This window comes from Anopheles arabiensis, chromosome 3, assembly GCF_016920715.1.
Source record: "Anopheles arabiensis isolate DONGOLA chromosome 3, AaraD3, whole genome shotgun sequence".
Classification (NCBI taxonomy): Eukaryota; Metazoa; Arthropoda; class Insecta; order Diptera; family Culicidae; genus Anopheles; species Anopheles arabiensis.
In genome coordinates, this window is record NC_053518.1 from 81,806,416 (window position 1) to 81,825,649 (window position 19,234).

The 19,234-nt window shown below is 44.4% G+C and overlaps 1 protein-coding gene across 12 annotated transcripts in view; it reads right to left on the reverse strand.

Moving 5' to 3' along the window:
• The window catches only part of LOC120905072 (zinc finger protein 189), a 33,898-nt gene extending 15,265 nt beyond the window's left edge, over positions 1-18,633 (reverse strand). For 3 of the 12 annotated variants that reach the window (XR_005739863.1, XM_040315748.1, XM_040315749.1), the window contains exons 1-2: positions 16,526-16,790; positions 13,716-14,619 (exon numbers count right to left, since the gene is read on the reverse strand). Coding sequence is in view for 11 of the 12 variants with exons in the window: in XM_040315748.1 (XP_040171682.1) it covers positions 13,716-13,847 (132 nt within the window). In the remaining variant the exon portion in view is untranslated. Of the gene's footprint in view, positions 1-13,715; positions 14,620-16,525; positions 16,791-16,816; positions 17,208-17,628; positions 18,129-18,571 lie in introns of those variants that run through there. The other 9 variants (XM_040315747.1, XM_040315746.1, XM_040315751.1 and 6 more) reach the window with 7 other exon arrangements.
• Positions 18,634-19,234: the final 601 nt, after the last annotated feature.

A 19,234-nucleotide genomic window follows, 5' to 3' on the forward strand; every position in this document is an offset into this window, starting at 1 on the left:
CCCGACAAGTATCTAATGTTATACCGAGAGTGCCAAGGCAAGGCTGTCTCCCGGCACAGTCGGTAAAACGTGTGCACATTTGCAGTGTCATCATCATTTTTCAAACGTACTCTTCTTCCGCCCTCTGTAAGTAGCCACCCCCTTTTCTAGCGAGCCAGAGGAGCGTCATCTGTAGGCATCAATTAGGGGGTCGAGACGGGGAGTTACATTTATTGAGTTTAATTTCTCCCACGATCAGCGAGCGAGAAGTGATCTTCAAAGCGAAGTCTTCGTCACGATGTCGTGAACTATACTAGAGCGCAGCAATTGGAATTGGTGTTACATAATACCTCAACAATTCCTCTTTTTTTACATTTCACGAATGTATTTCCACTTTCATGGAGTTGTTTCATATTTAAAAGACGCGAATCGGTGAAGATAGGAATTTATTGCAAGAAATTCGTTATAGGAAACCATATGAATTGACGTCATTGAAAGCTAATTAGACAAAAAAAACCTATCGGAAAAAGCCATTATCATGTTGGATTTGCATTTTTAACGTGGAATGTAGCTTTTACGGTTTGATGATTTCGAATACAATTCGAAGCACTCTTTCAAAATAAAAAAGAAACAAAAAATCTTCGATAAATGCCATCGCCTCAAGGATGGAACTAAAATACACAACGAAAAAAAAAATCCCACCAAACAAAACAAACGAACCATACACACACAAAAAAAAACGGCCAATACCTTTTCAAAGACGTTCCAATGCCAAGTTCAAGTTCGCGTCTTTTACACTTGTTGTCTTTGGGTTTATTCTTTTTTCTTCTCCTCACTTACTTATTATAGGTAAACAACAAGTGTGTTTGGCGCCACCAGTAGCAAAGTATAGAGCAGCGGAGCCTTTACGAACACCTACATATAGTGGAGATGATGGTATGCCAATCACACACACACACACTGATGCACACACTCATGCACACACTCACACACAGCGGAAAGAGTGTGTGGTATTATGCGAGAGTAGGGTGTCTCTTCCTACTAGCACATGAAAATCCTCACAAACGCAATCATCTTGTCGCTCTCTTTCTCACTACACTCTGTGCGGCTTTTATATCATACGCACGCATGTATAAATTCGATCCAAAGTAAAACCAGCATACTTTGATGTTGGAATGCACACACACATACAGCACGATGTGATTGAAACACGTGTTTCCGTGCTAGTCCTGGACAGGTGGAGGGTAGAAAGGCAAACAAATTGGAGCAAAAATGCCATTGATGATGTACTATTTGCATTGATCTATTTACGTGTTATTGCAGAAAAAAAACTAATTCTAAATTAAAATACGGAGGTTGTACATTTATCTTCCGTTTTTATTATATACTTGTTTTCCCATTCCTTGCAATTGGTTCCATATTTAAAAAAAAACATGTCTCCTTATAAAATCTAGTTTTAAATAATAAAAACACGAACTGTCAATGCTCCAAACAAACCAAAACCTTCAAAGATTTGTTGGTAAACAAACCACCCCTCCCCTTCCCTTCAGCCCAACTACCACAATAATACAAGCATCAGCTACCCAGCGACGACTCAGCCAAATCCTGCCGGCTGTATGATTCTTGGCAACACACAAATACACACACCCGTTGCCACATGGAACACACGGCAGAGGCCGTAAGAGAATCGCCACGGTGGTAATACACATGCTTACGCACCCAAACACCACACACCACCACCACCACCACACACACCGCTACTTTCACTCGGCACCGCGCGCACACAATGCTCTGTCCCGTCCTGTATGTGTGTGAACGTGCACGCGCCAGTCCTGTCACTACGTACGACAAGCAGAGACAAGCTGCCATCTTCAAACACACCTTTACTTCGCGTGTGCAGGCAGTAGCAGCAGCAGCAGCCCCTGTGTTTTGCGCACCACCATCCTGCAGAGCATTGGGCGACGACGCGCAACAGCACACACCACCACCATAAGGCTATGCTGTATTGCAGGAGGGGAGTGGACTGCTGGTTTTGGGTTGGTCAGTGTAGTCGAAAGGTACACACATTCTAAGATGTTTTGGGTTATTTTTCACGCAATTTCTCTGTGTGAGTGTGTGCGTCTTGGAAACTGTCTCGTAATGAAAGGAATGTTGCTCGAAGGTCGAGGAAAGGAATGAAGGGTATATTTTGTATCCAACGTTAAAGCAATAAAATCTTCAAAGCCAAATTCAACTAATTCAAATATCTGCAAAATTATTTATAACGTCCATTCTGGCTACTGAAAGTGTCCAACACAGATGTAACATAGTACCTGGACGTCAATCAAGCAGGATAACATTGAATAATGATAAATTCAAGCACCGGTTGTTAGGATTGAAAATAGAACTCGTTGTATACTAGAGCGAGAAAAAAGGCGTGTGAAATTTAATACCAACGTGTTGATTTGATAAATTATACAGCCATATTCACACTGTCACAACTGACTGACTGACTGACTAATGAAGACGTAAAGCCAAATGTCAACCAAGTCCGGGTCGATTGAAACTCATCGGTTGAAGTTAAATAAACCAGACCTCTCCGACCGTGAGACACACATACGTGCGCACGGGCACAGTTCGCTTGGCTTTCCTGCTCTTTAGATTCTACCCCATCGACCACTATCGTTTCAGCTGATATTTAACTTCCTTTGCAGGGAAAGCGAATTCCAACACATTCATCCGCACCGGTGGCTATCAAACTGTCGCCCTCAATGACTTGTCTCCACTGACCGAGAACTTGACCCAATAAGAATGGATCTGTGTTAGTACGTGGCGGAGTTGTACTTGAATGTAGAAGTGTCCCCATAAAGGCTATTATTTTATTACAACATCCTTTACTACAAAAAAGTCGAAGAGACATTTCAAATAATTTTCAAAATGTAAAATAAAATAAAATATTAATTTTGGACACACTCAGCCTCAGCAGAGTAGAATATTGCGCGTTGGGTGGCAAGAATAACTATAATAAACTATAATAAACTTTAATTAATTTAATTAATATTTTTCCCATTTGCCATTTTACCCTTCGAAATAGGGGAAGTTTTTTGCAATAAAAAGGGATGAAAAGAACAAAATATGCGATGTATTCATTGGTTTTGTGTAAGGAATTTTTCATTTTAATCCTGTGTAACTTATTCGTTGAACTAACATTAAAGCAAGACATGCCGAGCAAAACCAAACATTACGAGAGTTTCCAAAAATAATATTTTCACTTATTTTTACTTTAAATTAAGGCACATAAGCACTTAAACTGCGGCACAAGACATTTACAACTCGCTAAAAACGAATACATTAACCGGTCGGGGTTTTTCTTGGGTCACAACAAACATATAAACCACACGCGCCTTTATTGTTATTCGACAAACCTCGGATTTGTGCGCCGGAGTTGGCCGAAAACAGAGATTTATGTTGATGTATGGAAATCAAAAGGCTTTACACTTTTTCAAACACTCATGCTCAACGCTTCTTGTTGGGATGTACCACACTTTGGTATTCCAAAAAGTAGATATGTAGATAATGCGACGAAAGGTCGACTTGTAGTGAAGAAAATTCTAATATCCAGACAAAAACAATCGGTGATTTTGGTGAACATCGTTTTTGCAAACGTAGCTTAATCGCTTACTTAAGCATGTTTGTTTGTGAGATTTATTTGTTGCTTGCCAAAACTTATGCCTGCCAATCTATCTTTAGACGCCAATTTGAAGATCCAGCCCTGCCCACCAAACTCAACGCGATACATATTAACCTGTCTGAAGAAATTTCTGGATATCTTTGCACGCAACAACATACCAAAACCATCGCCACAGAATCACGACCAACACAGAGACGACACAAAACCGCAAAAAGACAGTTTAGCTTGGTAAGAATGAATTCGTTTTTATCCTCTGCTGTTATTCTCCTTGCTATTTCTTAGTTCTCGGTTAGGGTTACATGAGACCATTGCAGAAGCTGCAGCCGAGCAAGAACAGCTTGAATTGCAATGTTAAATGCATCATTGAAATTGAATGCACAAAAAACCGGCACCGAATGCTCTTTTGGGACCACAAAGCTTAGCGTTACTACAATGCACACACACAAGGGTAAAGACTGAGCGAGAGAAAAGATACGAAGGAAAGGCGTAAAGCAAATTCTTTCTAGCTTGGAATCAGTTATGTACGTTTCTTGATTCACTTTCAACCGACACGCAAAGCTCAGCCCGCTCCTTTGAAAAGCATTGTTTTTAAAGCCTTTTAAAGCAACAAAGTTGTACAACTTCACTAAGGAGAGATTTTGTTCTTTTTATTTGTGCCCGAGAAAAGACGGATAGAGAAGTCATATTTCTTTTTCGTCCTCTACACAGAGAGACATTGGTACAGGTCTTCAGGTGTCATGTTCTTTTCAGAAAGAATGAAAAGGATTTGAAAAGGATAGCATACAGTTGTCAAAACTCAATTAAAAGCAGAGTTTGATACAGTCGTTAAATAATAGCACTAATTTCAATCATCTCTTTCAGCCTTCTTGTATTACGGTAGCATGCTTTAGTAATAATAACACAATTAATTACTAATGAACCACTCGGCACATGCTTAGTTCGGGATAAACTCTGCACAAAACATGCCCCTTCCGTCCATGCCTGCCAAATTATGTTACCAGCAAATGATGTCATCGTACTGGAGCCTTTGTGTGCTGTGTTTGTGAAAAGCGAACACGTATATAGCGCAGCTGGGCTGTTGGTATTTTCTGTGTCGCAAAACCACGGCAATGCAAGCTAGGGCCCAAGTTGGGTTGTGTGACTTAAAGACAGTGTGTGCGCGATGATGATATGCAGCCATCCATACAGTTCCCGAGATCGAGACGGGAATGTTATGCTAATGGAACCACCATTAGCATAAGCGGCGGGTTTCGTGTGTTTCTTTTCTTTCGCCAAACAGGAAAGCCGTCGGACCGGCCACCCGGCGGTTTGGTTTGTTGTCATCATGAAGTAAAGTAAATTCGAAACATCGCGTCGTCTGTGGCCCTCTCCACAGTACAGTACGCAGAAGAACCCATTCCAGCCCATTCATAGAGGGAGGTGGAATTATAAGATCAAAGGGATATTATGTTTTTAAAATCAGGAAGAAAAACAACAAGTGCAATTATCATTTTTGGTTGTTTATTGATATGTATAGCGACTAATAATTTACTATATTGAGTTCATAAAAAGTAAGTTTGTTTAAAAATCGAACACAATAGCAAGGTTTGTTGTACAGATAAATCGAATGTGGACCAAACAAACTGGAAAACAAAAACCATGCCACACGTCCCATATCATGGTTGCCAGTAAGTGTATACCTTCGTCACAGCTACATGATGCTCAGGAAGGCACACATTACAAATTACTGCGCACAGCTCAAATGTCAAAAAACACGCCGTCACTCGCTCAAACCGTAGCAAAACCATTGCTTCACAGACTGCCTGTCCAACAGGGCGCAACCTTGTATGCACACCGGAGCTGATGGTAAGAGAAGCGAACATAGTTTCTACCGTACCGGAGACAAACTAAGCAACGAGAGTACCTTCACAATTTGCAGCACACCAAAGCTCGTTAGTAGCTGGAACTATCTTCACCACATCCCCCCCTCTGCTTTCTCATCACATCATTACCCTACCAACATTTCGGGGCGTTTTGATGGGCTTGGGGGAGACGAAACCCCACCAAGCTAGCAATACCCCGGACAAGTCACGAACGAGCTCACGTTTTTGCACGCCGAAAACCCATACTGCTGCTGCTGCTGCTGCTGCAATGTTGATGATGATGGGACCGGTGGCGGTATACGTTCAGTTTGCTTCTTTGCCCGCGTTTGAACAACTCCGACGCTGCTGCGCTGCTGCTGCTGCCCATGACGCAACATCATCTCACCATCGTCGTCATTGGGAGCCTTCCAGCCCGCTCGGGGCGAAATAAATTGCATTTTGCAACGAGCACAACAGCGCCGCAAAGTAATGTTGCGGTTTTTGCGCCATTGAAGCGCAAACGGGGGAGAAGAAAACAAAATAAATAAAGCATACGGGGCAGCATCGTATAGCGCGCACAGCCGAACGAAAGGACGGAAAGGAAGCCTTTGAAAGCACGATTTCGCTCTCTGATTGAAATTCGAATCGTGTGTGCGTGTGCGAGGACTGGGGAGGGTGCGCGGTGGTGGTGTTTTTCATCTGAATGTTCTTCCCCCCTTGGAGGCAATAGCACAACATGAGAGAGCAGCCAGAAGACGAAAGCGGCCGGGGGGTTTGTTACAAAGCTAATGCCATTCGGTGGATTTTCCCGCCCAAATGTTGAAAATCCCCCGGTGCGATTTCATCTCGATCGTGAACATGCACACATACACACACACGTTTATTGAAAATTTTGACGCCCCCTTTTTGCCAGAGCATTTGCTGGGAGGGGTGAAATTGGATTTAGAAGATGTGTGTGTGGTCGTGTTATGCAGCTAAGCGTACTTTAGAGTCATCAATTTTATTAACAGCATTTATTGGCGGCATGTTAAGCTACTTTATACAGCAATTATTAACAATAATAATTAAGTAAACTCTTAATATAAGAAAACAATGACTGAAAGTTTCTATTCTTCTCTCAAATGCAATAATGGAAAACTGGTTCCTCGGCCATCGTCAACATTCAATCAAACGTCAATCGAAATGAATTAAAAAGAAGTCTATTGCATTTTTTATTAACTCCTCCACCACCACACCACCAGTTCTCGAGCCACCCCTTCCGTAATACTTGCTCACCAAAAAGGCGCGGGATTGATTGGGAGGCAGTGTGGTGAGTTATGAGCTTCGATGCATGACAACAGGCCATCACCACCTTCAGCCCCTCGATCATCATCATCTATCTTCCATCACCACTTCCCCACACTTCCACCGAAAGCGACAACAGGAATGCAAAAATGTATGCTCGCGCGAAAGAGCGCACTGCATAATACAAGACCTCCTCTTCTCTTCTCTCTCATACAAACACACACACACATACAGACGTACATACATACAAGCCCCGGGAAGTTGCGCACGGATCATGCGCAGAGCGCATGGGGTCGACCCTACGCAGCAGAACGGAGCAGAGCGGGAGTGGTGAGAAGAGTGGTGAAAAAAGAGTGGTGAGTGGAAAGAACATTGCTCGCACACAACGGCAACGCAGCACGCGTGTACGAAGCGTTGTACGAATACGCGCTGCTGTGTATACGCTTATATTATTACAAAATACACAGGAAAGCGTATGCTTATGTGTTGTATAGCCGCAGGCATATCTTTTTCGAGTCGTGTGTGTGTGTTGGTGTTTCCCATTTTTTGTCTTTTCTGATTAAAATTGAGCCGGCTCGATTTCTCACATGCATATACATAGCCGCACAAACACACACACAGCCATGGGTGATTTTTCTACCACCCTGGATGGTCACGAGTGTTGAACGTTTAAAAAAAACAGCCCAAAGGGAACGGCAAAGCAAGATTACAGGAACATGAATAAAGCCATTTATCACGACCACGCTAATCAGTCTGGCACCATTTGCTAAGCAGCCTAATGACCTGTAATGAAATGTTTCTAGAAAGCGCTTCCATATTACAAATATAGATAATAAATAGGCAACAGCGCGTCATTAGAAGCTCAAAATTGACCTAAAAAATATAAAATTTCAATGCAATAAATAACATCAAACGAAACGACTAAATATTCCCGCTTAAATTCTACCAAGCTAAACTAACGCCGTCGGCGTGTATGTGTGAGTTTTTGCTTTCAAAGCCTCAACACAGGGTGACTCAAACGAAGAAAAAAATTACGCCGTAAGCTAATGATGATGATGTGGTTATATACATAGCTCTCGAGCGGAGCTAACACTGTGCCCACACATACATACATCCCATCCGCATATAATACGAACAACGTCTTCTCTCTTGCTCTTTCCTCGCTGCCTAGTATTGGTATCTCTCTCGTGCGCGCTGTGCTGCGCTACAACACACACACATGCACAGCTTATTGATTCTGCCAAACCTTTTTCACCACACCACCACAGCCGCCATATTGGATTTTGCTCGAACAGCAAGCAAAAATGTCGCTTCTACAAGAGCATTTTGCGTAGCGCTACCATGAAGAAAAGTAGATTTTTACAAATGTTTTCAATATTTTAATAGCGTCCAACTATTGATAAAACGGAACGCCCAACAGAAACATGATTTGTGGTGACTTTTTCACTGCAAAAAGACGCCACACCGCGCACAGAGGAGCTAGCAGCGCGCTAACACGCCTCGGATGGTGACGCAATCGAAAAACTCGCACGGCCGCGTCGTCGTCGTAGCCATTTCGAGGTCGATTCGTTTGATTATGCAAGAAGGTGGGCTCACTTATGAATTTTGTAGCTTGTAGCTGAGGTGAAAAATTCACCAATCGGCACTTCTTCAATCGTGCGCTATGGTGGAGTTGACCTTTGGTAGATTTTTTGTTGTTGTGATTTTGTAGCTGAATCCACCAACTTTTTTTTCGGACAGAAGCTCTAATTAAGCCTTTCCTGTCTGTATGTTAAAATGTTCGATTAGCGCTTTCCGTTCGGCTTCTACAGAGGCCTCCTCGCGTAGAGAGCTTCTTGGTGGGATCCCCCGGCTTGCGGTGATGCAATCTCCAATGACGCCAAACAACGCCATGGAACGCAAAAGATGCTTCTCCCCGTTCCTCTAAGCACACTGCCGAACACACCATCGTCCAAAGAGTCTGTGATTGATGGACTCTGATTCTGTTGGTGCTAACCCTCTGCTACTGTGTTTTACTCCTACTTCCACCTCTCCGATTTGTGTCTCTGAACACTCTCCAAGGCAACACATTACTCAGGAGTACTAATCCAAAAGGTGTAGGCCTGGTACCAGTATCCCGCGCGCGTTCAACTTTGACTCGCAACTTTTAATGTGTCGTTGCCCTAACTCAATATCCAATGCCTGTCCTAATCACAGAGCTACAGACGCAACACTTTCTAGAGGAGCAGCAGCAGCACGAACCGACACGATGGACAGCTAGCAGACAACAACAACAGCAAGAATCACACCGTAACAAGCAGCAGCGGCAGCAGAAGAAACATGCCGCGCCGGTGTGTATGGGTAGTCACAACCCAAACCAATCCGCTTTTGGACGAGGCTACTACGACGACTTATTCCCACAGACCTTCCCCGCGATCTTCACACACTACAAGCAGCAGCAGCAACACACACGCCTCTCTATACACATGCACTTGCTGTGTTCGAGAGATGTTGCTGACGGTATTGGGGGATTGCGATGCCGAACGAGATGAAAGGGGGAAATGAGAAGCGCGTGTAAGAGGGTGCTTTTCAGCGTGTTGGGGCACTATACACATACACGCACGCAGCACGCTCTCTGCTGCGTGTGCCAAAACACACGGCTCCACCACACAACAGGTCCGAGAAGGAGGGGCCTCTTGCTGCTGCTGCTTTGTGATTTAAAGTGCGCGCATACCAACACCCAACAAGCCTCGGGGCGCACCTTCCGCACCCCAAACCCATCTACCCAAACACCCCTTTTTGCGTGAAAACAAACACAACCTGTTTCCAAAACAAAAACAAACTCTAGATACACACACACACACACGCACGCACGTTACACGTTTTGTGCCTATCTGTGCCACACACCTACCAAACCACGGGGCCGGAGCAGTCGGATCGGTATAAAAACCAACACACCCCCTCCTCTCTCTCTCTCTCCCTTTCCTTCCTAAAAGGGCAATTTTCTATTCACTGTGTGCACTTTTCCTCCTCCAACACATCATTAACCGAGCAAGGTGCAGACACACACAAACACACAAAAGTACACACTTATCCACCGAAACGATGCATACCACTGTCGACATACCGAAACATACACACACACACACGTGCGCGGAAATGGAATGTTTCCAAAAACATCGAACAGAAAGGGAAGTGAAGACAGAAGGGGGCTAAAGGCACAAGAAGTATTATTACACACCCCGCAGATGGAAAATAAATGCCCAAATTTAAAGCACTACCTTCAATGCCCACTCACACACACACATACACTGGTTTTAGTGAGTGTGAGTTGGATGGTGAGGACAACACGCCGGAAAGGAATCCTTCACCACCATCAGGATCTCCTCCAATACACACAGTCGCGCGCGCACACACTCGTGTATCCCTCTCCTCTTGTGGACATACCAGCAGAAGCAGCAGTACCAGCAGCAGGCAAGTGTGGAAGTGTGTGCGCGCAAGCACAGGAGAACAGAGCGCAAGTGTGTCCTTTTTTGCTGCTGTGTATGTTTTGTGTCTCCCCGCTGTCATCGTCCTGTAGTGGTGGTGCTGTACACCACCTCGTCATACCATCGTACACCAGTAGTGCCGGAGCAGGGTCGCCAGTCTGTGTGTGACGTCGCTTGTTGAGAGGATACAACACACAAGAATCGTATTTTACAAAAACTTTGGGCCTATCATTCTTAAGCATCATTTCTACAAGGACCTTTCTAGCCAGCTTCAAAACGTTAGCAAGGTCTATTGAGAATGGCAGACGAACCATCCAGCAGTGTAAAATGACTAACTTGATGTCCTGTCGGAAGTAATTTGTTGATGTTCTCAGAGGATTTGCGGGTTTTTCAACAGTTTTTTGTAATTCTTCATTTTCCAAAGTATCCCAAACTATCTCTAACGATACATTTTCAGTGACTATACGCTCTACACTCAAACAAGCTTTACTGGAGTTTGTTATTTCTGTGTACGTACACTATATTAGCAGGCTAGATGTTAAGAACTTCGTAATTAATCAAGTTGCAGGGATCATCGCAATGTTGGAGTAGAATACCTACGACTTCTATCCTCAATAGACCAGTATCGTAAGCTTGATTTCCAATCCGCAAAATCCCTTAACTCAACACCGCTGAACTGTGGGACGAACATAGCCGGAGCAATCAATGAAAGATCCATTCGAGTCTCCATTGATACGGTGATACCCCCCAACTCCATAGTCAGAGAATTAAAGCTACGACGACTTTAAACTACGAACACTGTTCTCCGAATAGAACAACAAATGGACACCACACACTGCACCGTTTAAAAAGCTCTCGTACGACTACTCTATGAAGATGGTAATCAAAACAAACAGCGCAAAAGGTACCGTCTTTCTACGAACACTAGAAAGCATAAGCGAAGCCAAACGCAAAAACATCTGATCTGGCAAGCGTACATCACACACCACACACAGAGGCACCACCCATCACACACCACACATTATCGGTGTGATCACCACACACCACCCGCAGAGAGCGCAAATTATACACACGCGCGTGTGACCGTGTGTAACACACACACACACACATACACATCCGCCATTCATCCCCCTTCTTTATGACTTGTCGATTGCTCTAGTGGTGGTGGTGAGGAAAACGACCAACAGTGGTGGTGGTGGTGAAGGTGGTGAAAATAGTACAAGCAAAAACCATCCACCGACACCACCGGGAGCAGATCTAGGAGAAATCCACACACCCAAAACCCCGAAGAAACCCCTAACGTGGGCACATCATAGATACACACACACACACTGAGTCACACAGTGACACACACGCACGCATCGACGCTGTGAGGGCCAAGAAAAGCATGGTCGTTCGGGGTAGTTTTTGGTGGTGGTGGGCTGTATCAGCACCACGCGGTGGCGGCGTCGTCTCGCGTCGGCAACGAAAACAAACTCCACCACACACCACGCACATATCCAGTGTGACACAGGAGAGGTAAGGGCAAGCCACCCAACCACCAAGGGTAACAGAGAGGGAAGAATGATGGTTATGCGGCGCGCTGGGCCATTGCTAGTATGTTGCAACACACCAGAACGGCAGTTTCCTTTCTGGCAGTTGTCGTCGAGCGTCATAATTTCAATACATTGCCACTCTCCGGTTTGGAGCACTGGAGTTGAGTGAACGAAAGGGGAGAAAGCGGGATAATATTATGGTGGTGGTATAAATAGGACTCCAACTATGCTCCCTTCTGGCTACCGGTATGATTTTATGCTGTACCTTTCGTTCCTTTTTTGGATTGCCGACAAAATCTGTCGTATACGCACAACACAGGCGGCAACGCACACAGCAACGCGAGTAATGCTGGGAGGAATAATGGTGTGAGCAACAGAGAGAGGCAGCAACTACTACCATCAGAGCTCTTAACCACCCCAGCACAGCGCATAATGTTATGCGGAACTGTGCGGGGGAAGGAAAGCCACATTCCGGCAGGATATACGTGCTTTGGGCCGTTTTTCATGGTCTTGGTGGAATGTAGCTCTGTAGCTAAAAAAAGGGCAAAGGGGGCAAATAATAAGCATCAGGTGGATGAATGAAATCGTCACTAGAATGTACATGAAACTCGAATCTAGTAAAAGCTTTGGACAAATCACATCCTTGAGGGTGAGGCCAGCAAAGGAGGAGCGACTTTGAAGACTAAAAATAAATTTTTGAATTTTAAAATGTATGATCAGAGATATATTCTTCAAGGTTGATGAATAACACACGCCGATCAAGCATTCTTATTGAAAATTCTTCCACAAATATTCTACTTCAGCATGTTTTAGATTGCTTGAACCCGTAGCTACGAGTGGAATCATAAAAGTCCCGTTCAACATCCCCATCCCCAACAGGGCCGATGGTCGAACGGTAAGTGTTCTGTCTCCAACAAGACAGGTAGTAGAACGATTCTCATCTCCGAGGTGAAAAACATACCATGGGGAATTTAATTTGAAAAGGCTTACTTTTCTGGTGTCGTGTGCATGAATATGTGTGTGTGCTGCTGCATGATTATTTCAAAATATGATGATCTGTATTATTGAAGCTACGAAAATGGAACCATCTTGATCGATAGAAAACAGTGTGTTTAACGCAGGGTTCTCTTCTAATCCTTTTTAGGATCAAGAACTTAGTTTTGCATATATGTTTTCTACCGCTTACATATATTGAGGATCTTTTTGTTGGGGACTTTTTCAAAGCTTCGTCATCAAATTGAGTTTAATTCTCATTCCAGACATGCCTTTTGAATATATATAGATTGAATAATCTTGATTCTGAAAAAGAAAACATTTGCATAAAGTCTTGCAATAAGCCTTTCTTTAAACCCGGACCACGGACCACAGCTTTTCTTTGACCACCCGGACCAAGAGTGGTCGGCGGACCACTGGTTCACTGGCTTGTGATGTCCAACTTTACATTTACTCTTAGCTGTATTACTCTCCATTACATCATGACAACTCATAGGGGGGAACTGTAATGAATTTGGGCCTTTTTTACAGAAAAATGTGTATGAGAGTTTTCCAACCATCTTCACCACCTTTAAGGTGCCATCTGTCTTGGATCATTCTTCCACTTCAAAACGTTAGTTAGCCCAGTCATTTGTCATTCATTTTGTCAACATTCAATATAATTTTGTCGGGATGTAAGTTATCATAGATCATGGAGTACGTAAATATGTATACAATAAAATAAAATTCTGAAAGCAGTCATTGAACGTTTAAACTTGAGATATCTTTAAAACACAAAAAAATAGAAAGAAGAATCAAAAACAAAATAATCCATCCACATATTTGCGACTAAACTAGACAAGCTAGATGAGAAACAATTGCATCCAGCAACAGCAAATGGCGAAAATATGATGAGGCGCATATCACCCCCCTCTCTCCCTCTCTCATGAGAGATCATTACACGTACCGTCGTTGTTCCATCGCCCACGGTGTAGTTGATGTTTGGGCTGATCTCCACCACCGAGTCGGGGCGCGGGTTCTCCGTAAAGCCCCAGGTGTAGTTAAAGCTGGCCGGTGCGTTCGTCTGCGCTGCACACATTTTGGGCGCGAGTTGTTTCTTTCTAGTTCTTCCTTTTTAACTGGTACCAATAACGGCAACTCCCGGCCGGGAGTGTTGTGGGGGAAAGCGAGGATGACAACAAGAAGCGTTGCCCCCTTATCTAACCGCCTGGCGTGGTGTTTGTTTGTGTGCGGCACACACACTCTCTGGGGCACTGCAATCTGCCTCACCCACGGAACACACTGGCACACTGCACAAATTGGCTCACAAAAACCTTCCACAGCACCACACGACGAACACACACACACACACACACTCTTTCTGGCGGCTATCGCTGCTGTTGGCGCCAACGACCCCGTTTCGGTACAAAAACCGGGCACTAGATACGCGAAGAGGGGGGTTGGTTGGTTGGGTGTAAAATATTTCACTTTCTTACAGAACTTTACAATCGTTTGCCTTCCCTCGCTGTTTGTTGCTGCTAAACACACTTATTCCATTGTAAAAATGTTACGTTTTTTTGTTGTTGTTGTTGTTTGCGCTACACTTCCGCCGACGGAAACGTTACTGCCAACGGGTTTGGCATTTAGCAAACGGTGTACCGATGATTGTACGGCAATCGTACCACTTCCGTTTGACGGTTTTAATCACCCCGACCGACCTGTCACCGACTGTTGGGACACACTCGAGCGATTAACAAATCTTCTGAGCGGGAGGGGGGGGGACACGCACACGATTTTTGTCGATTTTCGCTTCACCATCCGATAAAACACGATCCATTCACTAATGTTTGCACTGGTGTTGTGGATGCCGCCTAAAAAAAGAGATAAAATGAAGTTAGTTATTTAATTGTTCATTGTTTTACCATGTAAAGCGTGCAGGGAGGTTTTTTCTTGTCACATTATCACAAGAAACAATCAAGAACCACAAGCAACAAGCACCAACGTTCTCGATTTATTGTGCGTTAATGTGATAGACATGTTTTTGGAGGAGGGAAATTTTAAATTTGTAGGAGTAGGGGCAGGAAAATTAAGGAATTTGTCTTGCTTTTTTCTTAAACTTTCCAAAAACGACACTCAAAGTCGAGATGTTTTTTTCTTTAATATTTTTGACAATTTTGGAACATGAAAATGAAATAAATTTTCCCACAAAATGAAGGTCAGAAATGTCATTACAGCAACGCTGACAATTCTTTTTCATTGGACACGGCAAGTAAATTGGCCCAGATGTAAAACAATAATGTTTAAAAAAGTATTCAACAAAATTTAAAATTTTATTTAAAAATTATCAGTTACGTTCAACGTCCAATTATTGAAAAAGGACATAGGTTGGAAAATTATCGAATGTCAGCTGGATGGGGGACTTTATTATTATTATTATAATTTTTTTTTTTGTAAAAATTAAAACTGTCCCAACACCCTTGTACACACAAAATTTTAAATTATTTAAATTAAACGCCATTTAATACAACTTATTCCAAATTCGTGAGTCACAATCAAGTTATGCATAATCCATCGACATGAAAAAAGGAACAGAGCGACAAACTAGCTTAGCAAACGTGCCAGAGCCACTTGTTAAAATCGTGCATGTTTGTTTACATCCGAGAATAATGCACACCGGGCAATAATGCACACACACACCATGTGTACGCTGCTGTGTAATAGAAAAATAAAGGTAAACATTTCTTTGCCACACACTTGCAAACACACGACCCACCGACCGCCTTTTCTTTCACCCAAACATAGCAAAACTCCATGATTTGCGTGCGCGCTCCCCCTTGAACAAACTGAACGGACGCGCACAGATACACAACACAACAACAACAGAGCATTGGCGCGTAAGCATGGATATATGTTGGTTGGTTCTACTACCAACATTCCGCCAGCAGACGAGCGCGGCAAAAGCTGCACGTGTGCAGAGCAATCGAAGAGGAGGAGTGTGTGTGTGTGTTGCGTGAAGAATGCGCGCACACATCGCCAATGGACGAACGCAGCAGGCGCCGTCTAAATGAGCGGGCTGCTGGTGATGGTGGTGCACTAATGTTGTGTGATTGTTTCGACAAACCTTCACCTGCAAACACCACCGACACCACGGGCCGGGTTTTTCCCGGCCCAAAGCACACACCCGCCGAAGTTGGGAAAAACCTAAAAACCATCCGAAACCCGACAAAGCGTACACACTCTCTCTCCCATCGCACACACGTGTTTGGCGGCCTCTTCCTTTCCCGTTCTCGCAGTACACACACACACACACACACACACACACACACACACACACACACACACACACACACACACACACACACACACACACACACACACACACACACCGCATTGGAGGTGATGGTGTGTCCGTTTTTGCTTCCCTCTTTTCCCAGTGCCCGCCAAAGGGTGGCGCTACCACCCCACGCACCCGATGTGTGTGTAAGCCTACACAGGAAACATGGACACACACACACACAAAAACACACGTGTCTACAGCTACATACACACGCACGCACATGTATTTGCCATTCACGCACGTTTTCAAACACACACACGCACACCCCCATACACACACACACTTTTCACACTGGGGCGCTGAAAAAGCGCGCGAAACTCTTTTGTCACGAACTTATTTTTCCGCGCACAGCCCCAAAACGGCCACGTCGTCGAAATAAATTATAAAAAGAAAAACAAACACAGATGAACACGACACTTTCAGAACGCGTCACCACACACCTTGGGGCCGCCATTTTATTTTCGTTCCATTCAGCAGCACGGCAACGGCTTCGCTTCTTTCGACGAGCAGGCCTCACAGGCAGGCCTACTGCTGCTGCTGGTGGTTTGTGCAAACAACGCCAAATGGGTGTGCGAACGAGAGAGAGAAAGCGAGAGCGTGCGCTTCACTCTGGTAAAACAGGAGCGCACAAACACATTCCGTTTCGATCCAGCCAGACTTTCGAAGGTGTTAGAATTGAAGAACACAAAAAATGCTTTATGAAAGCAAAAAAAATGAAACCTTCTACACACAACAGAGTACGTGCTGCTGCTGTTTGCACTGTGGAGCGAGAGCTCTGAGTTTGAACAGTTTGCTGTACGGCGTGACGTGTACGAGCGAGCGAGCGAGCGAGAGAAAACAAGAGCGGCGCGCACTCGCACTATCACGCTCTCTCTCTCTCTCTCTGTTGTAGGCTGCCGCATCGATGCTCAAATGTCACTTTTTGCCTCGCACGACCGACCACTGTGGATGTGTTACAGCACACTGGGGTAAATTCTTTTCCTTTGGGTGTTGTTCTCTATTTTCTCACACAAATGCATGCAACACAGCAAACAAACGCCGCGACGCCCAAGAAAAAAAAACCGGCCGTACAGGGGCTTTGCTTGCGTGCGTTTGTGTGTTGAGTGCACGCGATTTACACAGCAGAGCGTACTGCTTCTAATCTTAACATCTCCATTTCACTACGCAACACAGACACACGACGCACGCAATGAGAAATAAAACAAACCACACTAACGTGCGTGTGCGTCAAAGCACAAACAAGTGAAGAGGAGGGGGGGGGGAGGAACCCCACCAACACAAAAATGGAGAAAATGCTCCACAACACACTCGTACGTCGCTCGCTTGGGATGCTGCTGTCAAAACTCGACTCGAAATGTCAGCCAGAAGAGCGAGACAGAAAACGGGTGTTGAAAATAGAGGAAGAGAAAGAGAGAGAAGGAGACAGGTAAAAGCAGCCACTTCTCATTAAACACACACGCGCACGCATGCACGTACACACACACACACACACACACACACACACACACACACACGGTATGCAGCACTACACAAGGATACCCACTTCACACCACGCCAGCAGCACACAGAGCGCTGTTGCGAAGAGAGCAGGAAAGGGATGGCCGGGGAGAAGAGAAATCGAACCACCACCACACCCTTCGTTACGTGGCCTTTCGCGTGTGTGTTCGTTCGGCGGTGGTTTGTACGCGCTTAGAGGTGTGGTGGTGTATTATTTTCACCCATATCACACGCACTTTACCAATGTGAAGAGTAGCAGCAGCAGCAGTATGAACAAAAAAAATCATCTGACATCTCTCGCACACGCACGAACGAAATGGCGATGGTGATGGTGGTGGTGGTGTGGTGTTCGATTCCCGCCAGAAAACCGGAACACGGGTCTGTTTTTGACCACAAAAACCTTACAACAAACTCGAAAATAATGAGCACTTTTCGGTGTGTGACGCGCGCGTTTGTACTCGCGTGACGCAGCAATATTGTTTGCCCAGCGAAGCCGCCATGTTTTTTTTCCCTTCTGGCTGTGCTGAAGCTGGCTTGTGAAAAAAAAACTGCTCGGATCCAGAAGCTTCGATAGTAAGGGAGGTTCGACAGAGTGTGGCATTTGTATTTTCTTTTACTTTAATTTTCCATAATTAAAGTACACCCATAGGCACACAACACGCACACCTTCTTTTGAAAAAGCCACCAACACAACACACGCACGCAAGAAATTGGTGCTGGGCGGGTGTGTGGATGAAGGCAACACAACAAAAAAAAATAAGTTGAGAAATGCAAACACACTACTCGGGCCCCGTAAAATTACAAAAGCGAGAAGGCGCGCGCGCACACACATCGCTACAGCCGCCGCGTCATACACAGCGCCACAATACCATGGCAAGATGTAAGCAGCGGCGGCAGAAGGGAGCGATGGGACAGTGTGGAGAGGTAGAAGAGGAAAAAAAAGAAACGGATAGGAAGGTAATGTAGAGGAGAGACACAACACAGCGTACACCACACACAACACACAACCTGATCAGACAGAAGCACTACGAATACTAGGAAGCGCCCTGGCTTTCCTATGTGTCGGAGGCCTTGCTTTCTAAATTAAGAAGGGTGCGCACACACACACACATGCGCCGAAGCACACAGGCACACACACAAAGGTATATGGGCGGGCGTCGAGTGTGTGTGTGCGGTTGGTAGTGTGAGTGAACGAATTGAGTCTGTCGTTATGTACAAGCCCTACCCCCTTCCAAGCAACCAAATCCCAAAGAGCAAAAGTGTGCGATGCTGGTGTGAGTGATTCGTTACAGGGTGGTTCTTTAATACGGTAGTATTGAGCTTTTGTGAATAAAAATGTATTAAATCTAAAATCTGAATTAAAAGAAATAATGTATTGGGTTGTGGAATGTTGAATAAATAAATTAATAATTAAATTAATAAAAATTTATATTATATATCAAACCTGACATTTCGACCGATCGTTTTTCAGTGTGAGAAACAAATCAACAGTTGAGAATTCTAAAACGTCCCAAAATGTATCAATTAATAACATTTATGCATGAAGCTTGTTTTCAAATATAATTCTTCTTCTTCTTGGCATAGCCCAAGTAGCCAGTTCGAACTCTATAGCTGATTTGTGGCTGTTTAACGAAAAATCGTTCCAATGTCGT